Source organism: Corvus kubaryi, unplaced genomic scaffold (genome assembly GCF_017639235.1).
Source record: "Corvus kubaryi isolate FWS band 111438036 unplaced genomic scaffold, C.kubaryi_AGA036_p1.0 37256, whole genome shotgun sequence".
Lineage (NCBI taxonomy): Eukaryota > Metazoa > Chordata > Aves > Passeriformes > Corvidae > Corvus > Corvus kubaryi.
This window is the reverse complement of record NW_024581076.1, coordinates 860,145-885,619: the sequence shown is the minus strand read 5'-3', so window position 1 is coordinate 885,619 and position 25,475 is coordinate 860,145. Positions and strand designations below refer to the sequence as shown.

The 25,475-nt window shown below is 42.5% G+C and overlaps 1 protein-coding gene across 3 annotated transcripts; it reads right to left on the bottom strand.

The window, feature by feature from the left end:
* Positions 1-1,286: 1,286 nt before the first annotated feature.
* On the bottom strand, positions 1,287-24,910 carry CEP57 (centrosomal protein 57). Of its 3 annotated transcripts, none has more exons than XM_042023737.1 (11): positions 24,811-24,910; positions 19,465-19,621; positions 16,201-16,380; positions 15,758-15,879; positions 14,740-14,874; positions 9,747-9,824; positions 8,288-8,392; positions 8,049-8,129; positions 7,475-7,719; positions 3,876-4,020; positions 1,287-2,534 (listed from the first exon to the last, which is right to left on the bottom strand). In XM_042023737.1, the coding sequence occupies exons 1-11, from the start codon at positions 24,841-24,843 to the stop codon at positions 2,298-2,300; spliced, it is 1,518 nt and encodes a 505-aa protein (XP_041879671.1). In that variant the 5' UTR covers positions 24,844-24,910; the 3' UTR covers positions 1,287-2,297. The 3 variants fall into 3 exon arrangements, with proteins under 3 accessions (XP_041879671.1, XP_041879672.1, XP_041879673.1); XM_042023738.1 differs by having other exon boundaries at positions 14,758-14,874; XM_042023739.1 differs by lacking the exon at positions 16,201-16,380.
* Positions 24,911-25,475: the final 565 nt, after the last annotated feature.

Below are 25,475 nucleotides of genomic sequence, written 5' to 3'. Positions count from 1 at the left end.
TGAAACTCTGAAGTCTAGAATGACAGAAAACCAAGATTCATCTTTGGACAAGTTTCATTTATCCCATACAGACCAGTATTAATATAGATACAGTGCTTAGCTGCTCAGTAATATAAAAACAGAATCACAGAATGGTTTAAGTTGGAAGGGACCTTTAAAGATCATCGAGTTCCAACCCCCCCGATGGGCAAAGACACCTTCCACTAGACCAGGATGCCCCATGCAACCTGGCCTTGAACACTTCCAGGGATGGGGCATCCATCATTTTCTCTGGGCAGCCTGTGCCAGTGCCTCACTGCCCTCATGGTAAAGAATTTCTTCCTGATATCTAATCTAGACCTGCTCTCTTTTAGTTTAAAGCCATTCCTCCTTGTCCTATCACTACATGCCCTCTCCAGCTCTCTTATAACCCTTTCACGTGCCAGAAGGTCTCCGCAGAGCCTCCTCCTCTCCAGGCTAAACAACCCCAACTCTCACAGAAGCTACTGTCTAATGCACTGTGAAGTGCAGAATTATTTTTTTCTAATTGTAAAAGTATTTTCACTCAAAGTATTCTGAAATACTTTCACAACTGAAAAAAACCTCCACAATTTCTGCACCTTACAGTGCATTGGCACAGTAACTTCTGTGTAAAAGAAAGATTCACATTTTTGCATGTAACCTTATGCAAAGCCTAAATTTACTGGGATGATTTGTGATCAACTCAGTGGATACTCCCTGATGCTCTCAACCCTGGTGGGCTTAATTCTAACTTGGCACCTCATTCATTCGCTGTAGGCAGCATGGATGGAGCCTAAGATACTCCTAAGCCCTCCACCAGTAAGGAGCTGCATGAGGACAGCCTGAGGGCATGCTGAAGTTAGCCCATCTTTGAGCAAGCTGATCTCCAGAGGTCCTTCCTGAGCAAAATGACCAAGCGTAAATTTCAGCTACTGATTTTGCAGGACCTCTGGTATGAAATGCTCTGTAAGTGGTTACTCCCACTGTACCTGGTGAGCAGCATCCAACAGCAGCTAACCCCATATGTGCCTCAGATGCAAGGAGACAAGCTGGGTGCATCACCTACACGCAACACTCAACCCCCTTCTGCCTGTGTTGAGCCTGCAGAGCTCCCTCCCTGCTGAGCTGCAGGCGAGGGTGCACAGCTCTGCCTGTAACCTTACCTGCAGCTCTCATTCATCATCCTGACCAGGGACAAGTCACCTTGCCATGAAAAGCCCACTGGCTGTGGCACAGTGCTGCAGCAAACACCCCGCTAATTTAGAGGAAGTGCAGCCTTCCCACAATTCATTCAAAAGGCAAGCTGGCTTTATTATTTTTCAACTGTATATACAGGTAATCTGGGTCTTCTGTACATTCCATTAATAGGAAATTCTTTAAATTATTAACATAATAAATAACATTGAATCAGCTGTGCAAGTCAGAGCACAAACTTAATTGCACTACTACAAAAGTAGATAGCTCATCAAAGCACATACTTCAAGTTAAAAGCAAGACACCAGGACCAAAAGGCATGATTGAGGCACTTGCAGTTTAAAACACCTGTGGTTTCTCTCACTCCTCTACTACCCAAAGCTGTCAGCTAGAGACAGGGTATTACCCCCTATGCTACAGCTTTTTCCTAAAGCAGAGCTTCTGTAGAAAAATTTCACTTGATCATTAAGCAATGTAACTCCTAAGTTATTTTGCTTCTTTTTTGAGTACTCAAACATCCACTGCCACTGATGCTGACTAATGCAACGTAGCAGAAGAACCAGGGAAGCCTTTTGAAGAGAGCTCCACAGAACACCTTGGGAGGGGTTTACCTGTTCTCCCTCAGACACTCCAAGAGATGGAGTCATTGCAGCTGCACCCAGAGCAGAACTGACAAAAGCCCTCAACACCCAGGGCTGCAGCATTGTTTTCACACAAGATGCATCCTGAGAAGCCTCCCAGATGAACAACAGCGTGAAATGGCACTGGCACATCACACACACACCAACCTATGTAAACGTGCAGTGCTTGGTGTGCTGGAACAACATGGAGGGACTGCTGGACCCATAACATAAGGGAACTGGGGGAGCCCTACTGTTAAGATTCAGTGGCCATGTACCTTGAAAATGCAATGTGTTTTAAGCTAGACCATAATATATACAATCAAATGCAGGGATGGAGAACCAAGAGCCCGTAAGCCTGTATTTCAAGAGTGCGCTTGGCATACAGTAGTCTCTTCCACACCACAAGAAAGGCAGCTGCTTTAGATCCAGAATGTGAGAAAGTTTGGCCAGGATGGTTCAAGAACATCTCCTGCAGAAGAGTCAGCAGTCCCAGCTGATATCATCTTTCTGTAGTGAAGTCTGTATGGTCTGCATGTCTCTCAGCAACTGAAGATTCTTCCGGCTCTTCTCTCCAGGCTTCACTTTGATGGGACCTGCATTCTTGCCTTTTGTGCTTACTGTAGTTGTTACTTTAACCTCACTGACTGGGAACCTGCTGTCTTTTATTTGTTTAGCAGAAGTCTTTCTGGACTTGCATTCTCTCCTAAGTCTCTCTAGCTGAAAGAGAAGCCCAAAGAAAAACATTAAGAAGTGATCTTGTTTCAGTTTTATGTTCAGTGATTCTTCCAAACAGCTGAAATATCCCACCACTTATCTCACCCAGGTAAGCAGATGGTTCCAAGTCACACTCAACAATAAATATTTTATTTTCCTTACAAAGCATTGTTATATTTTTATCTTTCGAGCTGTGTTTAGCTTACAGTCTGATCTACCACCTCTCTAAAAACTGAAGCTCATTATGGGGGAACACCGCCATTAGGAATGTAACAGAAAAAGGTGTAGATGAAAGAAGTTGATTTGCCACTGTTACCATCCAGTGATTAAAAAAGAAAACAAGTGTTTTTTACATACATACTAGTAATTTTAATAGCTAGTCACTACCAGAGGTGTAGCTTTGAAAAGAATACCAGAGCTCTGCTGGGGTGAAGAGGTGGTATCCACACACAGCACTGTAAATCACAGCATCAAACACTCAGTTCTTCCCAGCAAAGACTGAATGGGGAACTGGACAGTCTGAGGTTCAGACACATTCATATGCCCAAACCACAACATGGGTGGCTTCTATAGCTCCCCTCTCTAGGGTGGTGGTGGTCCCTCCTCCTAGTTGACAGCATGCAGCATCATTACTGCTGGGAACTACAGCACATCTGCTTCTCTGCAGCAGTTCCTCTGAAGATCATAAGATATCTGAGTAACACTTCTAATAGCAAGCATTTTGCAGATCCATTCTGGATGTCAGGTCTCAGCCTGTGTTTTGTGTATAAGTTACATCAGGTGAGGGTGAATCGTGGTTCATATGAACTGAACCAGATTAAACACATGGGTTTAAGCTCTTTGAAAGAAATTCACTAAAATTAATGAAAACAAAAGAAAACAGGGAATCAATGTGTGTGTTTTATAGCTTTGAATGAAAAGGCTACACTATCCAAAACATTCTGAAAGTTATAGAATAAGCAAAACAGGTATTTTGAGCCTTAAAAAAATGCAAATCAAAACATAAATAGGTAGTTTCCTCCAAGTAAAGGAAAACTGTTCAACAATGTTCAAGGAACAAGAGGAGTGTAAAATGCAATGTGAGAATAGAGGCAAAAGCTCTGTCCAGGACAGGGTGAGGAGTGGGCACAGGGTGACAGAAAGGATGTTTCTGCAAAAATACTGGTATAGATGGAGGTATGCAGACTAACTTTGGGACATCAAAGGTAGAATTCAGAATTAGACAATGCTACTCTAGTTATTTCTGCTTTATGCAGTTGCTGCTAGATTAGGATATAGCATTAAAAAAATCCTGCTTAAGTCAGCAACTCTACATGAGTATGAACACAGGCAAAAGAAACTCACCTGCAAACGATGCCTCCGAACTTTGCTGATTTGGTCTGCCTTTGCTTCCATCTTTCCCACCAGTGCATCAAGTTCCCTCTCCAGATCTTCCCTCACTGCAATAGTTGGGGCTTCCTGGATGAGCTTTGACAGCTGCTCATGATCACTAGCACACAAGTCAGACAGAACAAAGCTTGTATCAGGCTCCATTGGCTTCTACAGCTCATACCCCAGTTCAGAAATAACACTTCTAGGAAACCATAGCATCAGCAGACAGACATGTTCAACACACCATAACAAACCAGTAAGAACAGTTTTGCTGGTTTGCAGCACTATTCCAGTAGCTCATCCTGGAGGCAGGCTGCTGCAACATTGAGTCTCAATAATCTAAGTAGCTTCCAACTTCAAAATGCATATCCAAAATGACCAAATAACCCCTTGAGAACTTGATCTCAGCACTCATTCAGTTAATATTTTGTGTATCTGTACCTACTGCAGCTGTGCAGTACAGTAACAATTCATGTTCTGTTAACCAGGACAAGCAAAGCACCAGCAAAGCTGTCCTTTAATGGACTATTTCTCCAGACCCTGCTTTTGGCTAGGATAGAGCTTTCATTTTTAGTAGCTGTTACAGTGCTGTGTTGTGGATTTAGTACAAAAATAATGTTGGTAACACTGATGTTTTCATTGTTCCTGAGGAGTGCTTACCCTAAGCTTTTCAGTGTCTCCTGCTATGCCGGTGAGGAGGGGCACAAGAAGCTGGGGCAGAGAGATTCCTGGGATGGCTGGTTCGAACTGGCCAAAGGGATATTCCATACCATAGAACATCATGCCCAGAATATAAACTAGGGGGAGTTAGCCATGAGAGGACAATTATTGCTGAGGACTGGCATTGGTCAGCAGGTGGTGAACAAATGTACTGTGCATCACGTACTTTTTTACCTTGGGTTTTATTCCTCTCCATTTTTCCATGCTATTATCAATACATTTGACTGTATTTCAATTACTAAACTGTCCTTATTTCAGCCCATGGGTTTTTTCTTTTCCCAGTTTCCCTCCCCATCCCACCAGAGCAGAGGGGCAGGAAAGCAGCTGCATGGTGCTTAGCTGCCAGCTGGGGTTGAACCAAGACAGTACTTTTTGGCATCCAACATGGGCCATGAGGGGTTAATGACAGGTCTGACCAGAATGTGTGAAGACAAATCTTTTCTAGGCATCGTTGTACTGGTTTAACAGCGGCTGGTCGCAATGCTGGTTCATGGTGCCACGGAATCCCGGGCCATGAAATTCCTGGGAGGAATGGGTGTGCTCAGCGCACCGCGGGAGCCACCTACTGGGGAAGCGCTGTAATTACACTGCTCTCATTCCCTGCTCGGCGGGCCGGCCTACAGAAGAGACATGGTCCCACACATTCCCCTTCTTCTTTCTCCAGGCTAATCACAACAGCCTTTGAGAACCCTCAATAGCCCCAGGGTGTTAAAACCAGCGTGGTGCCAGAGCTTGGATCCAGCAAGGTGCTGAATGGAGTTCAGATCAGGGGAGGATTTGTGTCTGCGAGCAATGAGCGAGCCGCTGTGTGGGACTGACTTCCTGGTTAAACCCCACAGAGAGTAAGCTACCTTCTACACAAAAGACAGGATATAGAGGGTACACACCACAGGGAATCCCGAGTTTCACCTGTGGGACGACAGGGAGAAGATGAAGTGGGATGGAAAACCTATACCTCAACCCTAGAGGCACAGGTATGTGAACCGCAGGGAAAAAAAGCAAGCACAAATAGGGGTTCTTCCAGGAAAGTTGCTGCTTAAGTCTTCATAGTGGGCAGTTCTCCAGACAGAGTGGCAGGGCTGATCTTATTCCTGATCCTATAGATAGGAATCCTAATTCTTTTTTACAGGAAATGGTAGAATCCTAGGACCAGTATTAGAGGAGCCCCATCTCCAGCCAGGTGCAGGAGAGGGACAACCAGATCTACTGTACTGTGTGGATCAGATGGCGTGGCACATCAGACCCAGGGGCGTACAAGGCTTTAGCAGACCCTGGGCCACAGTGTACCCTAATGCTATCAAGCCATACAGGGGCAGAACCCATTTGTATTTCTGCAGTGACAGGGGGATGGTGTTGGAGGCTAACATCAGCCTGACAGAGTGATTGGCAAGAGGACCCCACTGTGGCTGGCCCAGAGGCTCTGTGCACCCTTGGCAGGGCCTGTCTCGGGCGAGAGCATTTAAAGGACCCACAAGGGTACTGGTGGGCTTTCAGTACAGCTGCCCTGGAGACAAAGGAAATGAAGCCATCTGTCCACCCTGCCTTGTCTCTCAGAGGACCCTTCTGATGTGGGGCTGCTGAAGATCAAAGAACAAGAGGTGATAGAATGATTTGGGTTGGAAGGGACCTTAAAAATAATTTTGGTCCAAACTCCCTACCATGGGCAGGGACATTTTCTAATAGACCAGGCTGCTCAGAACCCCATCCCACCTGACCTTGAATGTTTCCAAGAATGGGCACCCACAGCTTCTCTGGACAACCTGACAACCTCACAGTAAAGAATCTCTTCCTAATATCTCATCTAAGTCTGCCCTCTTTCAGTTTAAAGCCATTACCCCTCATATAAACACTACACACCCTTGTAAAAAATCCCTCTCCAGCTGTCTTGTAGCCTCCTTTGAGCCCTGGAAAGCCACAATGAGGTCTCTCTTGAGCCTTCCATTCTCCAGGCTAAAAATCCCAGCTCTCTCAGCCTGTCTTCAGAGGTGCTCCAGCCCTCTGATTGTCTTTATGTCCTCCTCTGGACTCACTCAAGCAGGCCCACATCCTTCTTATGTTGGGGGTTACAGAGCTGGATGCAACACTCCAGATGAGGTCTCACCAGAGCAGAGCAGAGGGGCAGAATCCCCTCCCTCCCCTGCTGCCCACGCTGCTTTGGATGCAGCCCAGGACACATTTGGCTCTCTGGGCTGTGAGTGCCCATGGCTGGGTCATGTCCAGCCTCTCATCCACCAGCACCCCCAAATGACTTCAGCCATTCAGCTACCCACCCATCACTTTTTCCTGCCCTGAAAGACTGTTATGACAGCTGAGTCCAAAGTCATGGGCTCAATTAACTCAATGGGCTAGTAAAGGGATGGTCCATAGACTACAGGAATAATATCTGTGTGTACATACATGAAAAGACTGGAAAGGTGATGGTGGTTAACTGGGACATACTGGAAAGTGTGAGGCTTGGGCAGGACATAAATGGTACAGTATAAGGCGTGGATACTGTCCATCCCAGCAGGCAGGAGGGATGGGTGTGGGGGTGTGTGAGTGGCAGCAGGGTACTGAGCTGCTGGCTGGGTCCACACCACAACAGTCTGCTGCATTGGGGCAGTGACTTCTCCCTTGCCTCTTCTGAATATACTGCTGCACATAAGCACAGGTCTGCTGTCCAGACTGTTTAGCAGAGCCTCTATCTGCAAGGAGAATTGACAGCCCCTGCAAGCAGCAAGACAAAGATTACATGCTAGAGACCTCCTAAACTAAGACCTTTCTCAGGCAAAACCTTCCAAGTTCAAAGCAAAAAGGCAAGAATATGAAACATCTACATTCATAAACTGCAATGGAGAATGTACCACACTCACAAACTCATCTGTCCAAATTCATCTTGTAAAGTCAGCAAAACTTCTGAGAGCTCTTCCTGAGATGAGGACGAGTCCATTGGCAGGGATGGCCTTCTGCTTTTGCTGGCAGGATGAGCCATACTGGTGGGTTTTGCTAGTGGAGCATCATTTACCACATGTCTGTTACACAAAGCTTTTGTGTGATGTTTCATCAGGTGCAGCACGTGTTGCACATTGGCAGCAACTGAATGACTGGGACTGGTAGACTGAAAGGAAAAGAGACTTTTTTTAAATGGCATTATCAACAACTTGATAATACTGGAGAGCATTTAAAAACAGTGGCACTTTCATTTTACTGACAAGAATGTAATTTTTGTTTCAATTAATACGTCCTAACAAGAACACCCTGTCAAGCAGCAGAGCAGGCTCATTTTTGGAAATACCAGCTCAGCTAGTTGTCAATATCCAACAAAGACAATCTGTAAGAAAAGTGTCAAAGAAAATTACATTATCTGACCACTGGGTGTCAGGAGTGCACCGAGGCAAAGACACTTAAGGAGCTGCAGCTACTGAGCTTTGGAATTAATCAGCTCACCTTCCCAGCCACAAAGGGTACATCACCCAGGCACAGTCTGTAATGGGGCTGCACAGTGGAATGTCTTCCAAGAGAGCATTTCTGGAAAGAAAGAAGAGAGAAGTATTTAGCAAAAATTATACTACAGCAAACCTATTTTCCCTTTACTTTGTAGTAAAAGAGGCAACCTGCTCCCTAATCACATGCACAGAACCTTATTTAACTCCTCAGAAATTGCCCTTCTCTTCCCCACATCTTACCTTCTCTGGCTGCTTAGCTTTTTTCCTAGGTTGTGTTGCTTTTGGAGAAAGCAATGGTGATGCTGCTTGAATCAGTAGTCTGTTGGTTTCCAGGCCTGTCTGAAGCTACAATTGAGGGAATAAGGGGAGTTACTGAAATTAGATTAATAAATAATCAGAGACAGTAGTGCAAGCAGAGAATTGCAAACTGAGAATTTTTAAAACATAGGCTCTCTAAAAGCAAGGGCTGCAAATTTTTAGGATATTTTTGCAGTCCAAGGTCAACTTAAACATTAAATATTTCCTCTGGTAGCACTACTTGTCAGCAATCCTAATAAGTTAGAGAATTAGCCTTAGTGCATTAGTCCCATGCAGGCAAGTGCCAAGACATCAGCTGTGCTTTACACTTGACAAGGTATTGGGGAGCTCAAGCCACCCAAGCCTGATCAATTGATCCCATGACATATAGTCACTAGGGAACTACTCCTTCTGTCCTATTAAATTTGACAGTAAAAAAAACCTACAAACAAACAAACAGCTACAATAACAAAACTAACCACCAAACCATCTATTGAGAGAGTTAGGGTTAGAACTTCCTGTCGACAGTGAGAATCCTAACACGCTTTGCTGTTCAAGAGGAAGATATGGCATGGCTTTAGAAACCATGTCCTGAAGAAGCATTCACAGCACAATTTTTCATTATTAAATTGAGATATCCCTTTCCCCATCACACCAAACTCCTGGCAAAGGTTAATGTTAGAGCCTAACACATTACCTCCATAATTCTTCAGCATCCAATGAATGTTTAAGGAACACCACACTTTTGGATTAGAAGATCAGCCAGCATCCTTAAGGGCTCATAATCAAGAGTATGTTGTCTCTTTTTTGCCTCCTTCTACAATATTTTAATTACAATTATGAACAAGGGAGCCCATTTGTTGACCTTGATCTATTCAGAGGTTCCCATGCATACTCAATTATGAATTAGTCTGAATTTCTACTCCTCTTTTCCAACTAACTTCTCTTAGTAAGGAAATCAAAGCTTCAGTGCACAGGTGGTGGTAGAAAAAGGTTTCCAAAAAGCTCAGAGAACTTCAGAACATTTGGTACTTCAGGCAGGAGGAAAAACAAACAAAAACCACAAAAAACCCCCAAACAAAACCAAAAATCCCCAAACAAAAACAACCAAAACAAAAACAAAAAAAACCCCAAAAAAACCCACAAAACCAAAAACCAAAACAACAAAAAAAAAATCACAAAAACAAACAAAAAAAAAAACCAAACAAAAAAAATCAAAACAAACCCACAAAAAATCCCCAAAACAAACAAACCAACCAACCAAAAAAGATACTAAAACCAGGATTTCATTATTCTGTGAGGCATATGGGGGGCACTTTCAGTAAGCTTAGCTGAAAAGTTGATAAAAAGGAAGAGCTAATTACAGTGCATACCAGTACAAAAGAAATTTCCTGTTGGTTACCTCAGCAGCTTTTTCCTGAACAAGCTTCCTTGCATGTTCTTCCTCCTGAAGCTTCTGTTCCAGCTCTTTCATTTTTTTCTAGTCAAAGTTGAATAAAAATAATAGCATTACTAATGAAACAATTCTTTTTCTTCCTGAAGCCCACAGTACTAAGAGCTTGAGCAAAACTATGAGTCCATCTTAGGATTTAAAGATAAATGAAGACTTGTGCATTGTACTGATTGCTGATGCTTCACCTGTATAGGCATAAATACAGCAGTCAAAAGCTTATGCTTAACATTTACTCTTTTTTTCTATTCTTACATTCACAACTGGTATCTGAAGTTAAGTCACAGCCAAATACACACAGAGCAATACACAAGGCTCTTTCTCTTCAATTGTAAAATCACCCTAGACAGTAGGTTGCTTTGTATACATTATCCTCCAAGATGCTGTACTACAAAAGAGCTAACAAAGACATATCATTATAAGGCAAGGGAAGACTTGCTTTATTTAGACCACTAGTGGTATTTTTGCTAAAATCTGTAACTTGCACTCTTTCAAGAAAAGAATTTTTGAATATGTAGCCACCTTTCTAATAAAAAAAGAGGGAGGAAAGGTTGCATGATGCCTCTGAGATACCTTTAAACAAAACTGAAGTAATTTCATCTTTTTATCACAAAAGCATATAAGAAGCCTTTTGAAACTCCTCTTCAAAGGAAAAGGATAAGGGAAAAAGCACATATTTCTTTGTAAACCTCCAACAAGATGAAAACATTGTTTAAACAAGATACACTGAAATTCCCAATGTGAAAGTTATCAAATAACTTTCTGGCTTTATACAGCAGTGAAAAAACAATCCAGAGCTCCAGTACCCAAAACAATTTCCCTTCTCTTCCCCCAAAGACTGATAATTCAAGAGCCACTAATCAAACTTAAGGCAGAAAAGTGTGCTAGACAGAGCGATGGCTGGATTTGAACACTTGTTTATAAACCCACTACACTGAGGTACTAAATATTTCTGCTTTACTTAAGCATTAACTACAAAAATAATGCAATGAGCTGTTATACAAAGGTGTTAAAAGGCAAAAGCCTGGATAAACATTAAGGACAAAGGCACTATATAAAGGAACCAACTTTTTCTATTGAATAAAAGAACCATTCTGATGATTTTTTTTTTTCATTCAAAACAAAGGTATTCCAGGTAACTTAAAATCATCTTCTGCCCTTTACAGTTATTGGCACAACCCTTGATATCCGTGGTCAGTCTCAAAGACTTTTTTTTAACCTGTTAAGCATGAAAATATTGAGGAAAATATTCTCTTTAAACTGAAGATTGACATGAAGCTGGGCCAAGGCTTTTATTCTGAAATGAATGAGTATTTCCTCAGCTAGCTGTTCGGCTGCAGCAGGCAGCTCAAACTGCACAGCAAGAGTGTATCTTACTGTATCACCTGTGATAGACCCTGTTAGAAATTATATACCAAATTTAGATTCCCTAAATGATTTCATTGTTTATAGAAGGTATTATGCAGATTACTGGACTGTCACTAAGAGAGAGGCCACAGAGCCAAGCGAACAGACCCTGCCCAGCACTGCTGCCCATCACATAAGACAGTACTGCAAAGCAAGCAGAATGCAGGTCAGCACTGGGCTGCCTGACCATCCGACTCAATCACCAGGAGCCACTGCAAAAAATTTTAATGACAAAATAGAAATAAAATATTTCTATTTTTGGCCTGTTTTCTAACAGAAAATTATTTTCCTGCAACCACCTACTCACAGAATTCCAGAATCATAGGATGGTTTAGGTTGAAAGGACCTTTAAAGGTCACTTAAGTCCATGGGCAGGGACACTTTCCACTAGACCATGTTGCTCAAAGCCTTGTCCAAACACATCTTGAATGTTTCCAGGAACAGGGCATCTACCATCTCTGTGGACAATCTGTTCCAGTGTTTTGCCTCCCTCACTGTAAAAAATTTCTCCCTTGTATTTAGTTTACCCTCTTCTAGTTTAAAAGCACTGCCTCTTGTTCTATCACTACACTACAGGCCCTGTCAAAACATCTGTCCCCTTCGTTTTAATAAGCCGCCTTTAAAAACTGAAAGGCCACAATAAGATCTCCCTGGAGCCTTCTCTTCTCCAGGCTGAACAACCCCAACTCTCTCAGCCTGTCTCCACAGGAGAGGTGTTCCAACCCTGCGGTGATTTTCGTGGCCTCCTCTGGACCTGCTCCAACAGTTCCATGTCCTTCCTGTGCTGAGGACCTCAGGGTTGGACACAGAACTGCAGGTGGGGTCTCACTAGGGCAGCGTGGAGGGGCAGAATCACCTCCCTTACTCTGCTGGCCACACTGCTTTTGATGCAGCCCAACCCACAGAATGGGTTGGGGCCCCCCACAGAATGGGGGGTTAAGTCTCACTGTTAGCATTAAGATCAACTACTATGAACCACAGTTATCCAAAAAATGTCATCCACACACACATTCAAATTCTGGCCATCTGGCTACATGCAAGACCACAGGCCAAACTGCACTTTCAGGGAACAGCCCTGTTTCTTTACTCCATCTTCAGACACAGACATGATCAGATCTTCTCAGTCAGCTGTCCAGAGCCTGCACTGCAGGACTACAGTTGCAATAAAGATGTCTCAAAAGCATTTCCAGGGTAAGTACTCCAATTACAAGTACTTCACATAAATAGGAATCTCAGCATTTCCTTTCCACAGGCAATACTGACATTAGCAAATTACTTGAGGACAATACTTACAGGGCCAGGTAGTGGTTCTTGGGAGATAAAATGCTCTCAGTAAGACCCCCATAGAACTTGTGCTCTGGCAGTGTCTGAACTCAGAGGCAGATACATCACCACTCACTCATGAGCCATCACCTCACCACTTTCCATCCATTTCAGCACATCCTGTATGAAACTGTCTCTTATTTCTCGCTTCAAACTCGATTTGAAAATGTTCCTATGATCTTGCCACAACTACAGCAGAGATCGAAGAGGGAACAGATGCAATGCTTCTGAGTAGAGAGTGCAATCACCCTTTAAAGATTATAAGGTAACACCTATCACATGGATGCTCACATAGGAACATAGCCTATAACCACAGAGGCAGGCAGACCTGTCAACCAGAAAATGGCTCATGACAGCATAATGACACAAGGAAAATGACTTGGCATCACAGCTAAATCCAGATTTATTTCAGTCCCAAGAACTGCTTCAAAATTGTGTGAATTTAACACCCAATTCCCCTTAAACATATTTAATTGTGACAGCTACTAATTCCTGAAGATAAAGAATCAAAGCTCTCTGGTTTGTTCCAGAAAAGAACACAAGAAGAACCATAAGGCTGAAATTATTTTCACTAGCCAGGCACAAAAAGGCAAACAACCCAGTCTCACCAAACTTCAGCTACTATCAGTCAAAAACTTGGTAAAAGCCTTTCAGAGGGAATGCCAGTTGCTGAACTTGTTATTTCAACTCTAATCCTAGAGGAAACTACTACTACTTTCAGAGTACAAGACCCAGGAGACTCTTATTTTTCTTTTCAAGTGTTTGGCCTAAATAAACAATGCAACCACTTGTACTCTACAACTGCAGCTCACCACAATGGGGTGTCAAGATCATAAAAAGCTTGTAGCAGCCGCTTTGGCTCAGGGACTTCCAAGAATAGTTGTAGCATCTAAATGTTCTGCAGCAAGCCAAACAGCTAAAGATTTACTACCAAATATCTCCTTATGTACTTCTGGAGAAACACCATCTACTTTACCACCTGAGATAAGGGCTGGTGTGCAGGGTGGCAAGCCTGTGATTTGATAGAATCCAGAGCTGCCATCCTCAATACCACAATTTAATCACATACTATCTGGTCCTCTTGAGGGAGCAGGGAAAAAATTTGCAGAAGGAAGCCTCTCCCTGGCTAAGCTCTCTGTAGTTTCCAGGCTTGGGAGACTTGTGGTGTCTTTACAGCAACAGAGGGAGGTACAGGGATGGGACTTCAGAGGCCAACACCACAGAGGGTACACAGAGATGGATGGGGTTTGCATGGCAAGGCACTGGGAGCAATGGGGCTACAGGGGTGGCTTCTCTGAGGAGCTGCCAGAAACCTTCCCATGTCAACAGAACCAATGCTAACAGAGCCAGTGCCAGCTGGCTCCAAAACAGACCCACCGCTGGCCAAGGCTGAGCCCAACAGCAATGGTGGTAGCACCACTGGGATTACAGATTTAAGGAGGGGAAAAAAAACTGCTAGGGAACAGCAGCAAAAAGGGAGGAGTGAGAATATTTGAAAGCAGCAGCCTTGCAGATCCTAAGGTCAAAAAGGGAGGGGGAGAAGGTACTCCAGGTGCTAGAGCAGAGATTCCCCTACAGCCCCATGGTAAGACTGAGTTTTATTTCTCACCATAAAATTACAAAAACTATAAAAATTCAAGGGTCAACCCACAACAGAATATGACCAGTCATGTTGAGTTTGTAGAAGCTCCTGATTCAAACAGAGTCCTGAAAAGGCAGACTGACCCAAACCCATCCAGTGCTAGAGGCCTTGCAACAGCAGGCTCCAGAAGTCTGCACACAAAATAACTAATAATAATTGTGTTTCTTATTAAGGAGGGATAAAAGGAAAAGAATACATCAAATTCATACAAGTCAAGGTACATCTGGATAATAACAGAAAATAACTGCTAGCATTCAGTAGCATGCAAAGCAAGCCAAGATCTTAGGAATGGCTGCAATTTTACAATGCCTAGGCACCAACAAAGCACAAAAGAGGAACACCAACAGACTATTAAGGCTTAATAAAACTCCAACTCCAGCAGTGTACAGTGACCCAAAGTCTACCTGGACATGTAGACTTTCAGCAGTAACTTCAAGTTTTTACAACAGCTCAGTTTTAAAATGAAGTTTAGTTGCTGTCCTACTCTAAAGCACAAGGCTTTGCTCAGCTCTGCTACTGCCATAGAGCTGTGAAGTACAGATTAGAATAAGCAAGATAAATCTGATATAGTACCCAACACAAATGACAGACCTCTGCTAAGGACTGCATCGTAGTAAGTCTGCTATACTCTTTTTCCAGTATATCCAGCTTTTCCAATTTCGACTGAACATGCGATTGGTCAAGAAGCCGATCTCTCTCCAAGAAGCCCTTGAAGGGAGAAGTGAAAAGGAAAACAATTATAACAAAGGAAAACAATTATAAGCATAAGAAAACAAGACCATCTTGTGTCTGGAGCACAAAGGAGGCCCATAAACAGTCCAAAGGAACTCCTACTTCCTCTGTGCAATTTTAGATGGTGCCACAATCAGGGAGCAAATTGCACCATCAGCAGTAGGGAACCACCCACTTAACCACAGCTGATAGGAAGGATTCTGCAGTCTCTCCTTCCTCCCAACCCAACACAGTAAAAAAAGAAAAAAAATCATTATGCAGAAATCAGAAATAGCTTTCTCCATTTTTTTCTTCAGTAAATATTTAACAAACTGAAATAGAATAGCCACAGAGACCAACAAACAGACAGCTCTAGGTGACCCATATTTCTATAAAACAAAATTCAAGCTCATTTTAGATATAGGCCAAATCCCAATTACTGATGGTGGGAAATAGAAATTTTACTGCTATTTCTACAGAATCAGTATTACAGCCCCAATTTAGCAAGAGAAGCGCTAGTAAAGAAAATCTCCAAAGACCTGAAGAGTGTAAACACAAAAGGGAGTTTTTTTCCCAGTGGCACGCAGGTATAACACTGGAGAATAAGGATGAGCTACTGCAGTAAGCCAATCATGCAGAAGCAAACAATTCATTTAATACCAGAGCCTGCTATTGCCTTAGAAACGGGTGCACAAAGAAAATACCAGGGTCTTGAGAAGACTGGGAAATGTAAGTAGGGAAGATATCCATACCGAAGGATATGAAGGCCAGCTGAAATAGACATCCATGCTTAAAGGTATTAAAATTACACTAACTATGAAAAATCATGACATAATTAATGATTTTATGATTTAACCCTGAGATAGTTTTGGGAACACACCTGTTTCTCCAAAAGATGTGACTTCTCGTTTTCTGCATGCTGGATCATTTTCCTCATGTAGTCCAGCTGTTTCTCTAGAAGGCTGCATCGAGACTCAGCAGCTGCCAGCTGAGAACACAGCTCTGAAGATAACAGAAGGCAGAAAATGGAAATCATGTATTGCTTGGTCCTGGGATTTTTTTTGTTGTTGTATTCAGGACAGTTTCAAAACAAACAAGAAAAGGACCATCTAAGAAACTTACCCATTATGCCTAATGAACTTCCGTATGCATAAAAATCCCTAAACCAAAGAATGCCTTTAAATTATTTCTTTGTAACTCCACATGCCATTGCAAATTAAAAGATGCTAAACAAAGTAAACTAAAATTAGTTTAGGCATTGATAGGAATCAAGTTTCATCCACATCAATGTTCTATAGTATCTATACAAAATTTGCAAACAACCTTGATTTTTCTTTGACACTTCAGTCTTGTCATGTTCTTTGCGTTGCATTTGCTCACTCAGTACTTTTTTATAGTCTGCTGTTTCCCTGCTGAGGTGTTTTACATTCTCCTCTGCCTGAAACCGTTCCAGCTCCAGTCGATGAATTTTTTCCTGGAGATTCTTCAGGGCAGAAAATATTGCTGCAATTGAATATGTACCTTTTGTTAGATACCATTAAATCACCACTTCAAGACAACACCGAACTTGCAATGCTATTATAAAAACACGTTATGTAAGAAGGTCAGAGTGTTCCCTACCAGCATCCAAGAGTCCTTCCAGGAATTAAGACCTGTTTCCCTTTGAACCATAACTGATTTTAAAACCAGTCTTGAACAAATAGATGCCCTTAGTGCACCCCCTTCACCTGACACAACTGGGAAAGATACAACTATTTCCCAGAACAAGTCATATAAATATTGTGTCAATTAAGAACAAACAGTGCATCCTCTGACCCTTTATCAAAAGAAAATGAAAAGTCACAATTAGATAGTTAAACAGTGGCAATTATCTATATTATTATTATTCCTACCACAACAAATACATAAACACAGTGTTCCCGTGAATGGCCACACAGCATAATAAAGGTTAACTATGAGAAGGGCTACAAAAGTGCTTATTTATAAGTGGACTTCTTTTTTAATTCTTCTGGTTTTTGCACTTGTGCTCCCCTCCTCCACCTAAAAACATACATCTCCTTTGTGCTGAACCATTTTTCCCTTTCTACTGCATTCCCAGCTTTAGCAGTTACTGGACAAAGCCTTTCTATATTCTTCACCACAAAAAGAAAAGCAGTTGTAATAGAACTCACAGCACCTTGCAATTAGACCAACTGCTGGTAATCTGATGTACTGCGCCTCTTAGGTGTGCTGTTTAATTCTGTAAAGGGAACCATAAGCATAAGCCCTTTCCCCAATACAGGGCTGCTAAAGTTAAACATAAGAACATCTGTACACACAGCTCATATAGCAGAATAATCTGCAAGGTCACATCAGCCCTCTCCTTTGTGCTTAAATCCACTCCAGAGAAAGAATGTACCTTTACTACATAATGCTTGAGCACTAGAACAGTTGGAACTGCATATTGGTTTGGGCATCACATTACCAAAAAGAAAAGAAAAACAAAACAAAACCAAAAAAAAAGAAAAGAAAAAAGGAAAAATAATTATCAGAATGAGCATCCCAGAGTAAAAATTCATCAAATCTTGAAATGAATATCAGCACATGAGAGTATCACATCAATGGAAACCTGTTAATTACATAAGTAGCAGCAACAGTAGTCACAGTTAAGAGGAATTTATTGATAATTTGGCCCTATTTACATATCAGAATCACCAACTGCACCCTCTTCTCTATTTACATTACTGTTCCTTGGATTCAGTTGAAATAGGCATAGCTGAGACAATAAACAGATTTGTTACTATTACTCTTAAAAGCTACATTGAAATCTCTGTATATTCACAGTAATGACTAACAAAATAGCAATGAAGCAACTCAAGCAATGAAAAGATAAAGGTGAAACGCAACAGGATGTCAAGTACCATTCAGTCATTCCTGTTAGAGCATTAAAGCCAACTGTGCATGCTGACACACATATACAACACAGACATTAAAATCACAATAAACAGAACTTACTATACTCAATTTCAGGATTTTTCAATAAGATTTATTTAATACAGGGAACAGGGGTAGCAATAAGGACCCTCAAGAACAATCAAATCAATTTTGCCATTTGAAATTACTAAAATATACGCTCCAGAATGTTTCTGCATTTTTAAAAGCTATGCAAAAAGAGAAACATACTGGATCATCCATGTGTTGGATTCAATTTTCAGTACATATTCACATTTACTTGCACTTTATTTAAACATTTTTTGAAAACAAAAACATTTGCTAATTTTAAAAAAGGGATATAATTTATCCGACTGTCTTCCACCACCTATCCTTATCTCAGAGTTGGCAGAGTCACCATTTGAAAAAAAACTGCCAAGTGAAAACTTGGAAGTCAAAACTTTATTGCTAATGCAACATGGAGCACACTCGACAAAAATACACCTGCATCAGTAATTCATAAGGAAGCTTTTTCCTGCGCATCCAATTTTTCATTTGTAAAGATTGTTTTAGTTTTGTGTCAACGGCATTCTCAAAAGTGATGGCCTTGAAAGTATATACTGCATTTTAAATAGTACTGCAAGAACTGAGATTTCATCTTCTAGGTCATTAACACAGGAGTCCCTAGTAACTCAGACATGAATTGTGTTATTGGAACAGGGACTTGAGGCTATCATCCTGATTTTTTACTTAGTTTGGGTAATACTCGGATTCATCCTAAATATTCCTCACTTTTGTCCATATAAGGAAAAAGTATCAAGCAGTTCACACCCTTAAGCCTCCATGCCACTCCAGTCTTAAAGGGAGCATTTCTGCAATGACCCTGATCAAACAGCTCATCAAAGGATAGGTCCTGCTCCACTCTCCCAAATCCTCATGATATACCCTGTGTGTACCCCAAGGCAGCACTGGAGTAAGTCTCACTGGATGACAAGCTTATTCACTAAAACAACAGAAAACTAACCAAGAATAGGTTTTTTTGTTCATGTCCAGTCAGTCAAGACAAATCTGTTTACATGGAGATGAACATCAGGACCAGAGTGGGAGAGGGAGAAGGAACAGCCTAGAAACAAGAAGAATAAATGGGAATAAAATTGCCTCCCTTTTTGGTTTTGTGAGCTCTCAGCTCAGCACTTTGCATTCTCTGTATCCTTTAAGTCTTCAGTGATACAATAAATACTCACAATACACCCTTCATTCATGACAAGCATTTCAATTTTAACAGGACCAAACCTCTTCCTTTGCTCCAAACCATTCTGGGGACTAAAGTCTCCTTATCTCTCACTCAGCTATGAATTCAGGAGAAGAAAGGTTGAAGGAGACGAAGACTGAAGAAGGGACAAAGAAAACATGTCAATACAATTGCACAAAGTACTCAGACAATTTTACAATTCTCTACTTCCGAAGAAGAGCATCTTTCTCCATCTGTAAGATGACCTTTATCATCAGGTGTTCTTTGGAAAAAGAAGTGCAAAGGACCTACAAAACAGGCAACCTGGACATCACTGGGAATTGATAAAAGGATAAAAAGACTTCAATCTTCACAGATGTGGAAGACATAGAGTATTTTACCATGATTTGGAAACAGGTAAGAAACCAACTTTGCTGAACTAATACCTCTGCTGTTGCTTTCAGGATATGGAATTACTGGTTTCCATGGGGAGCGCTCCAAATCCGAATTAATAAATGGCTTGTGCTTCGGGTATTCTATAAACGAAGTTGAAGAGAGTCCATCTGTGGCTGATGTAGAGTTACGAGTTATGTGCAGATCATCCTGAAAACAAAATAAAGCTGTTATTCAGCACATTTGTTGCTTTGTCATAACAACAGAAATAAAGAAAAGTAGGATTCCATCAGATGATATGTAGAGGTACTGCTACAGGAGACTCATATCTCAAAAGCTGTACTTCCTTCTTTTTAGCCTTAGGACGTGTCATTTTTACATTTAACTCCCCTTCACTAAAAACAATATCAAACAGATTAATCTCTTTCCCATACTAGTTTCTGATTTACACTTTTGTTTCCCATTTACTTATACTGTCTGCTGCTCATTGGGAGAAGGCGATCCACAATCAGTTGGAAAACAACCACATTCCTAATTACTGGTTACATTTACAGCACATGAGATACTGCACTAAGGTGGCCAAACCTGATAAGGCACACCCAGGACCATGGTTCTACATCACCTCATCTAACACAAGAGCTCACTGACTGCACATGGGACACAGGACACACTTTGCAGCTGGGAAGGTGAGGTTAGAGTCCCAGTCCCTCTAACTCCACTTACTTCAATTCATCTTCCTTATCTTTCCATTAGTAGATGGAACTTCACAAGACACATCCAGATGGCTTTATGCTACACCTGATTAGTGGTATCAGCACAGGAAACAGCAGATCACAGCCAGGAAAGTACTCCTACCTCTAAGCAGGAACGTACTCTTAAATCAGCTTCAGACTGTTCTGACAAACGTGGCCATAGAGACCATGGATTTCCCAGCAGTCTGCATCAATTTTGCAAACACCTGCTGTGCTTTGGATGTTGCAATGACCTGAAAGGACCACCTAGCTGGGAAGATGCTCTATTAAATAAAGGAGACATGGCAGAATACAGTGCTGATGGTTTCGACTCAAACTCTCTACCTGGCCTAAGCTTTCAATTTGTATATACAAATTAAATGAAATGCTTACTTTTAATTTCTCTCAACTGCACCCATCACTGAACATTTCAGTGACAGAATCTGAAAGCAACCTAAGAGAGGTGGGCTGCAGACAGATGCAAAGCTCCTACAGCTTCCCCCTTCATCAGTAAGATAAATGAGCAACTGCTGATCTTGGCAGGGTGCTTTTAAGCTTTTGCAAATATCAATCATTGGGAGAATATCTCAACCTAAATTAAAATACAGAAAGTATTAAGTACCTCATGGTAAATTGCACAACAGCCCAAAATGCATTATGAGCAGCCAAATATGGGGGAAAAATTTAAGAAAATTTTAAAGCTATTTAAAGCCCATACACAGCTGATTTCCTCTTACAAATAAAGTGATCCATTGTGGGCAAGAAAATTAGGATCCTAACTACTCTGAGTATGTCAACTGGTGTTTCTAAGCATAGTTTTATGACTGCTTTGCAGTTTGTGTTTATAACATTTTCCTACACAACATAATGGCTTTTCTCAAAATAACGGAATTTGCACACACATTTGGTACCTCAGAAAGTGAATTAAAACACTAATCCCTAATTGAGAATATTTTAATAAAACCATTTCAAGCAGGTGTTTTATGCATATACACACTGCTTTACACTCAGCAGCATCACAAGTCTAACCAGAACACACAAATCCATCTGATCGAAAGCCTGTTAAGTGCTAACATCAAAAATGCCATCAGCATTACAGGATATGGCATTGATGAGCACAGAATACTACGACCAAATGATGGAGTAAAAACAAACCAAGAAAAACACAGCACTTCTGTAGCAGACAATACAGGAACAGCAGCAACATAAGCCTCAGCAACCATCGATTCAAATATCAATATCCTGTCTGCTATTGATTCAAACCAAAGGTATCCCATGAAACAGTCAAGAGAAAAAGGGGAATCAGTTTGAAACCAAAGTAGGGCTGACAGCATCACAATCCTTCTAAATGTCACCATCATCTTTCATGTCTTTACAGGCAAAGTCTCCTCTGAGAATTAAATATAACTATATAAAAATATCAAAGTAAAGGAATTCTTTTGTTTGTTTTTACTGACATGAGTAACATTTTTCTAGCCAACAGCAGACTAAGTGAAAGAAAAATCTGGTGTACTCAAAAGCCCGGAGCACCAAAGTCACACAAAGTAAAGTAAATTGAGGCTTTTGACTAGTTACACATCTTCTAAATTCCACCCGGATGCAGGGAACAGGCACTAATTTGAATAGTCAGAAACAGTAATTTGCAATAGTAATTTGAACAGTGTAATAGTCAGTTCAGATATCTGCTTCAAATAGCTACTGAAAAAATTTATGCTGGAACACCATATGTTATATAGGCAATCGTTCTTTGTTTCAGTATAAATAATAATTTGCTACCAAGTATATTTTTCTTCCATATTTTTAAGCAAGAGAGTGGCTTATATTCAGTTTCATAAATAGTGACTTTAAATAATTTGACTGAATACTTTGTGAGAGTTTACAAAACAGCCTCAAGGAATTTCCCATCACAAAGCTCAAACATCACAGCAATTCTCTGCTCTTTTCCCCCACTCTCTCAAGTCATTAAAAATCACTTAAATTTGCTCCTGCTGTTGGAAAGTCTCACAGGGAGTATCATGCTCCAATGCTCAGGAAAATTGTGAAAAATAAAAAAAAAATCAGGGAACTCTAAATATTTGTTCTGAATCTCAGCTAGGCCACATTTGCTAACTACAGCTCCTCTCTTTCACTGTACTCCCTACAGTCTTTCCTTTCTTAAGCCACATTAAAGGCTCAGAGTAGTAAATGAAGAAGCTTAACAGTCCCACAAGGAGCCAAGTGTACCCTATTACATAACAGCAAGCTGAGCACGTTTTATCTCCACAGGTCTGACAACACTGCCTTCCAAAATTCATGGCTTCCACCACTGCATATCAGCTGCCTACCCAAGCAGAAAGAAGGGAATATTAAAAACACAGACCAGCAATATCTTAACACATCACCAGCACACAGGGACCTCCTGAAGCTCACAAAAGCTGAACACAGCAGGGAAAAAAAAGACACAAGCTCATATGGAAAGTTTTGTGCTAAGAATCAGCAACTTGGGGCTGAGGGACACTTTTCAAACAAACTTCTGTAGACATTAAAAATGACCCATCATAACGTTGTTACTTCCCTGACACAGAAACAAGTACAGCACACCATGAAAAACTATCCAGAGAGCTTTTAAACTCAGTGGTGTACCAGTCATTCCAGTAAGGAAAAGGCAAAAAAACATTTTTCTTGTTATCTTACCCAAATTACTAGATCTGTGGACAGTAAAAATAACAATGATTTATAAACAAACTGTAATGCTAAGTGACAGCAGGACACAACATCTTTCAGGTAGTGACTGCATGAAGAAAGCATGAAGGCACAAAGTCAGCACCTTTGGTACTTGAACTCTGGCACGGGAAAAAGGGATTAAATTAGAATGGGTGCTATTGCAAGTTCTCATCTGGTACCACAACCAAAAAAGGAAAAGAGAAAAAAGATTGATACCTGGCAATGCTTTAAGTGACATACAGTAGTCTTTGCACGTGGTAAAAAAAAAAAAAAAAAAAAAAAAAAAAAAAAAGGGCAAACCCTGGAAAATTATGCAGGGAATGAGCAAAAAAAACCCCAAAATAACGAGATACTGAATGAACTGATTATAAAACATCCAAGTATCCAGTTATTCAAACTTTCATAGTCATTGTGGAGGGACAATCTCAATTAGCAGCCTACCCTCCCTCATTACTGCAGTACTAGGAAAGTGGGGAAGGAAGGATAGCCCCTAGCCCCTATCACCCACATGCCAAGTTAAGTGCTGGCTGCACCTCCCTGATATAGACTGAGTCAGGAGCACTCTACATTTCAGTAACATCTCTAGTTAAAAGCACACACAAAAAAAGTTAACTTAGTTAAGCCATTACATCAAATGGGGAGGAAAAAATGTTGGCACAATACAGTAATTTTTGTCAACTATCTGCCGTAGAGTGCCAGATGTATTAAAAGCAACTACTTTCAATGTTCAGAAAAATATAAAGTTACGGGTTTTTTCTTTTTTATTTGAGCACATACAGAAAGTCTACAGTGGGCAACTTTTTTCCCCAAAAGTTTTGTTTTGCTAACTAAATTGATTAACAGCCTCCATTTACCTACTGAAGACTAAAACGAGTCTTCTGACATCCTTTTCTAGGCATGCTAGAAACAATTCCATTCAGGAAAGAGATAGGAGTCCTCAAATTCCTCTTGCTGGTCGAGGTGTAAGTATGGGAGCACACTGCAGGGCAGGAGACACACAGCAGAGAACCCCACAACGGGTGCTCACCACCCAGCCAGTGAGATCCCAAAACACGAATCCCTTAAGAGTGATCTCGCACACCATCGTGCTGCAGCCTTTTCAGCATCTCTGCTCCTCCAAAGCGCATGTAAGACACAGCTTCTCACAAAAAAAAAAAAAAAACCAAGCCCAAAACAAAACACAAAAAGACCAAAAAACAAGGAAAAGCGACCACTTAAATTTAGAAAGCGATAAACATCAAGCCAAAACTGCGGACGCGGAAATTCTGGTCCCCAGCGTGCAGGTGGTTACCTGTCCCAATCTGCCCGGTGCTCCCACACGCGTCTAAGGGCACAGGTATCAACCAAAGCTAAACCCCAGCTTAAGGCAACGTTTCCACCTTACAAAGAGAAACAACCAGATGTGCAATCCACCAGCAGCTCGGCACTGGGAGCTCTGGGCTTGCCGTGCTCGCCCCACTGACCCAGCACTGCACAGAGGGGGCTTGGCTGAGCCCCGCCTGCCCGTGGAACAGGTGCTTTCAAAGTCACGACACCGAGCTATTCGTGAGAACAAACCAAATTCAACGCTTTGTTCCCATTCGCTTACAAACAGGATCTCCAGGCACTGGCACGGGGACAGCAACAGGGCTGGTACCAACAGCCCAGTATCTGTCTCTTTTTCTGTCGCTTTAGAAAACATGTGTGCATACATCATGGCTTTATACATACATACATACAGATATATATATATATACGTATACGCACATTTACACACATACACACACACAAACACCTATAAACATACATATATATATATATATGTATACATACATGTTATTTAACAGACAAGCCAGCTTCCACAGCCTGTACGGCTCCCGGCACGCTGGAGGCATGCAAGCCACCAGCCCCGCACTACCCGGCCGCTGCCCCCCGGGCCCCCCACCCGTCCTACCCATCACCGCGGGGCCGCCCTCCGAGTCTCACCGTGTGCGGACGGCCGGGCTCAGCCGCCGCCATGTCGGCCGTAAGGGAGCCCGCGCTAGCCCTTGTCACTTTAAGGCACGGCCCCCGCGCGGCGCCTCGCTTGACTGCCTTCCCAGCCAGCCAATGAGAAGGGAGCATCGGGGGTAAGTTCCGCCCCGTCGTCCGCTCGGAATTGAGTGACAAGGCAGGTACCCAATAAAAAGAGAGCGGGGGCCCCGCTCAGCCAATCGAGAGGAAGACGCCGCGAGCGGCGGGCGGGCCCCTGCAGCCAGGCGCCCGGGCGGGGGGGCGGCGCGTGGGCACGCGCGGAGGGAGGAGGGCGGAAGAGGCCGGCCTTTGTCAAAGGGAGCCCCCGCGCCTCGGCCAATCGCAGAGCAGGGGCGCCGCCGCCGCCCGGCGCAGGGCAGGGCACCCGCGGCGGGATTGGCGGCGGCGGGGCCGGCGGGGGCGGCGATTGGGCGGCGGCGTTCGAAGGCAGGTTTGGCGCGGGGCGGCGATTGGCTGCGCGGGCGCAGCGCGAGCCCGGGCCCGGGGCGGAGGGAGAGAGGGAGGGAGGGAGGGGCGGGGGGCGCGCGCGGGGTGACGCCGCCGCCGACACAAGGGGGACGCGGGCGGGCGGCGCGCGGGGCCCAGGGCGGCACCGGCGGGAGCGGCACCGGGACGGG

Excerpts from the sequence above, each read along its gene's own strand:
- CEP57 (XM_042023737.1), bottom strand. The coding sequence starts at position 24,843 with ATGGCGGCGGCTGAGCCCGGCCGTCCGCACACG. Across the intron at positions 19,622-24,810 it reads AGCCCGGCCGTCCGCACACG|GATGATCTGCACATAACTCG; the intron begins GTGAGACTCGGA and ends TTTTGTTTTCAG. Across the intron at positions 8,393-9,746 it reads TTCAGGAAAAAGCTGCTGAG|CTTCAGACAGGCCTGGAAAC; the intron begins GTAACCAACAGG and ends CCTCAATTGTAG.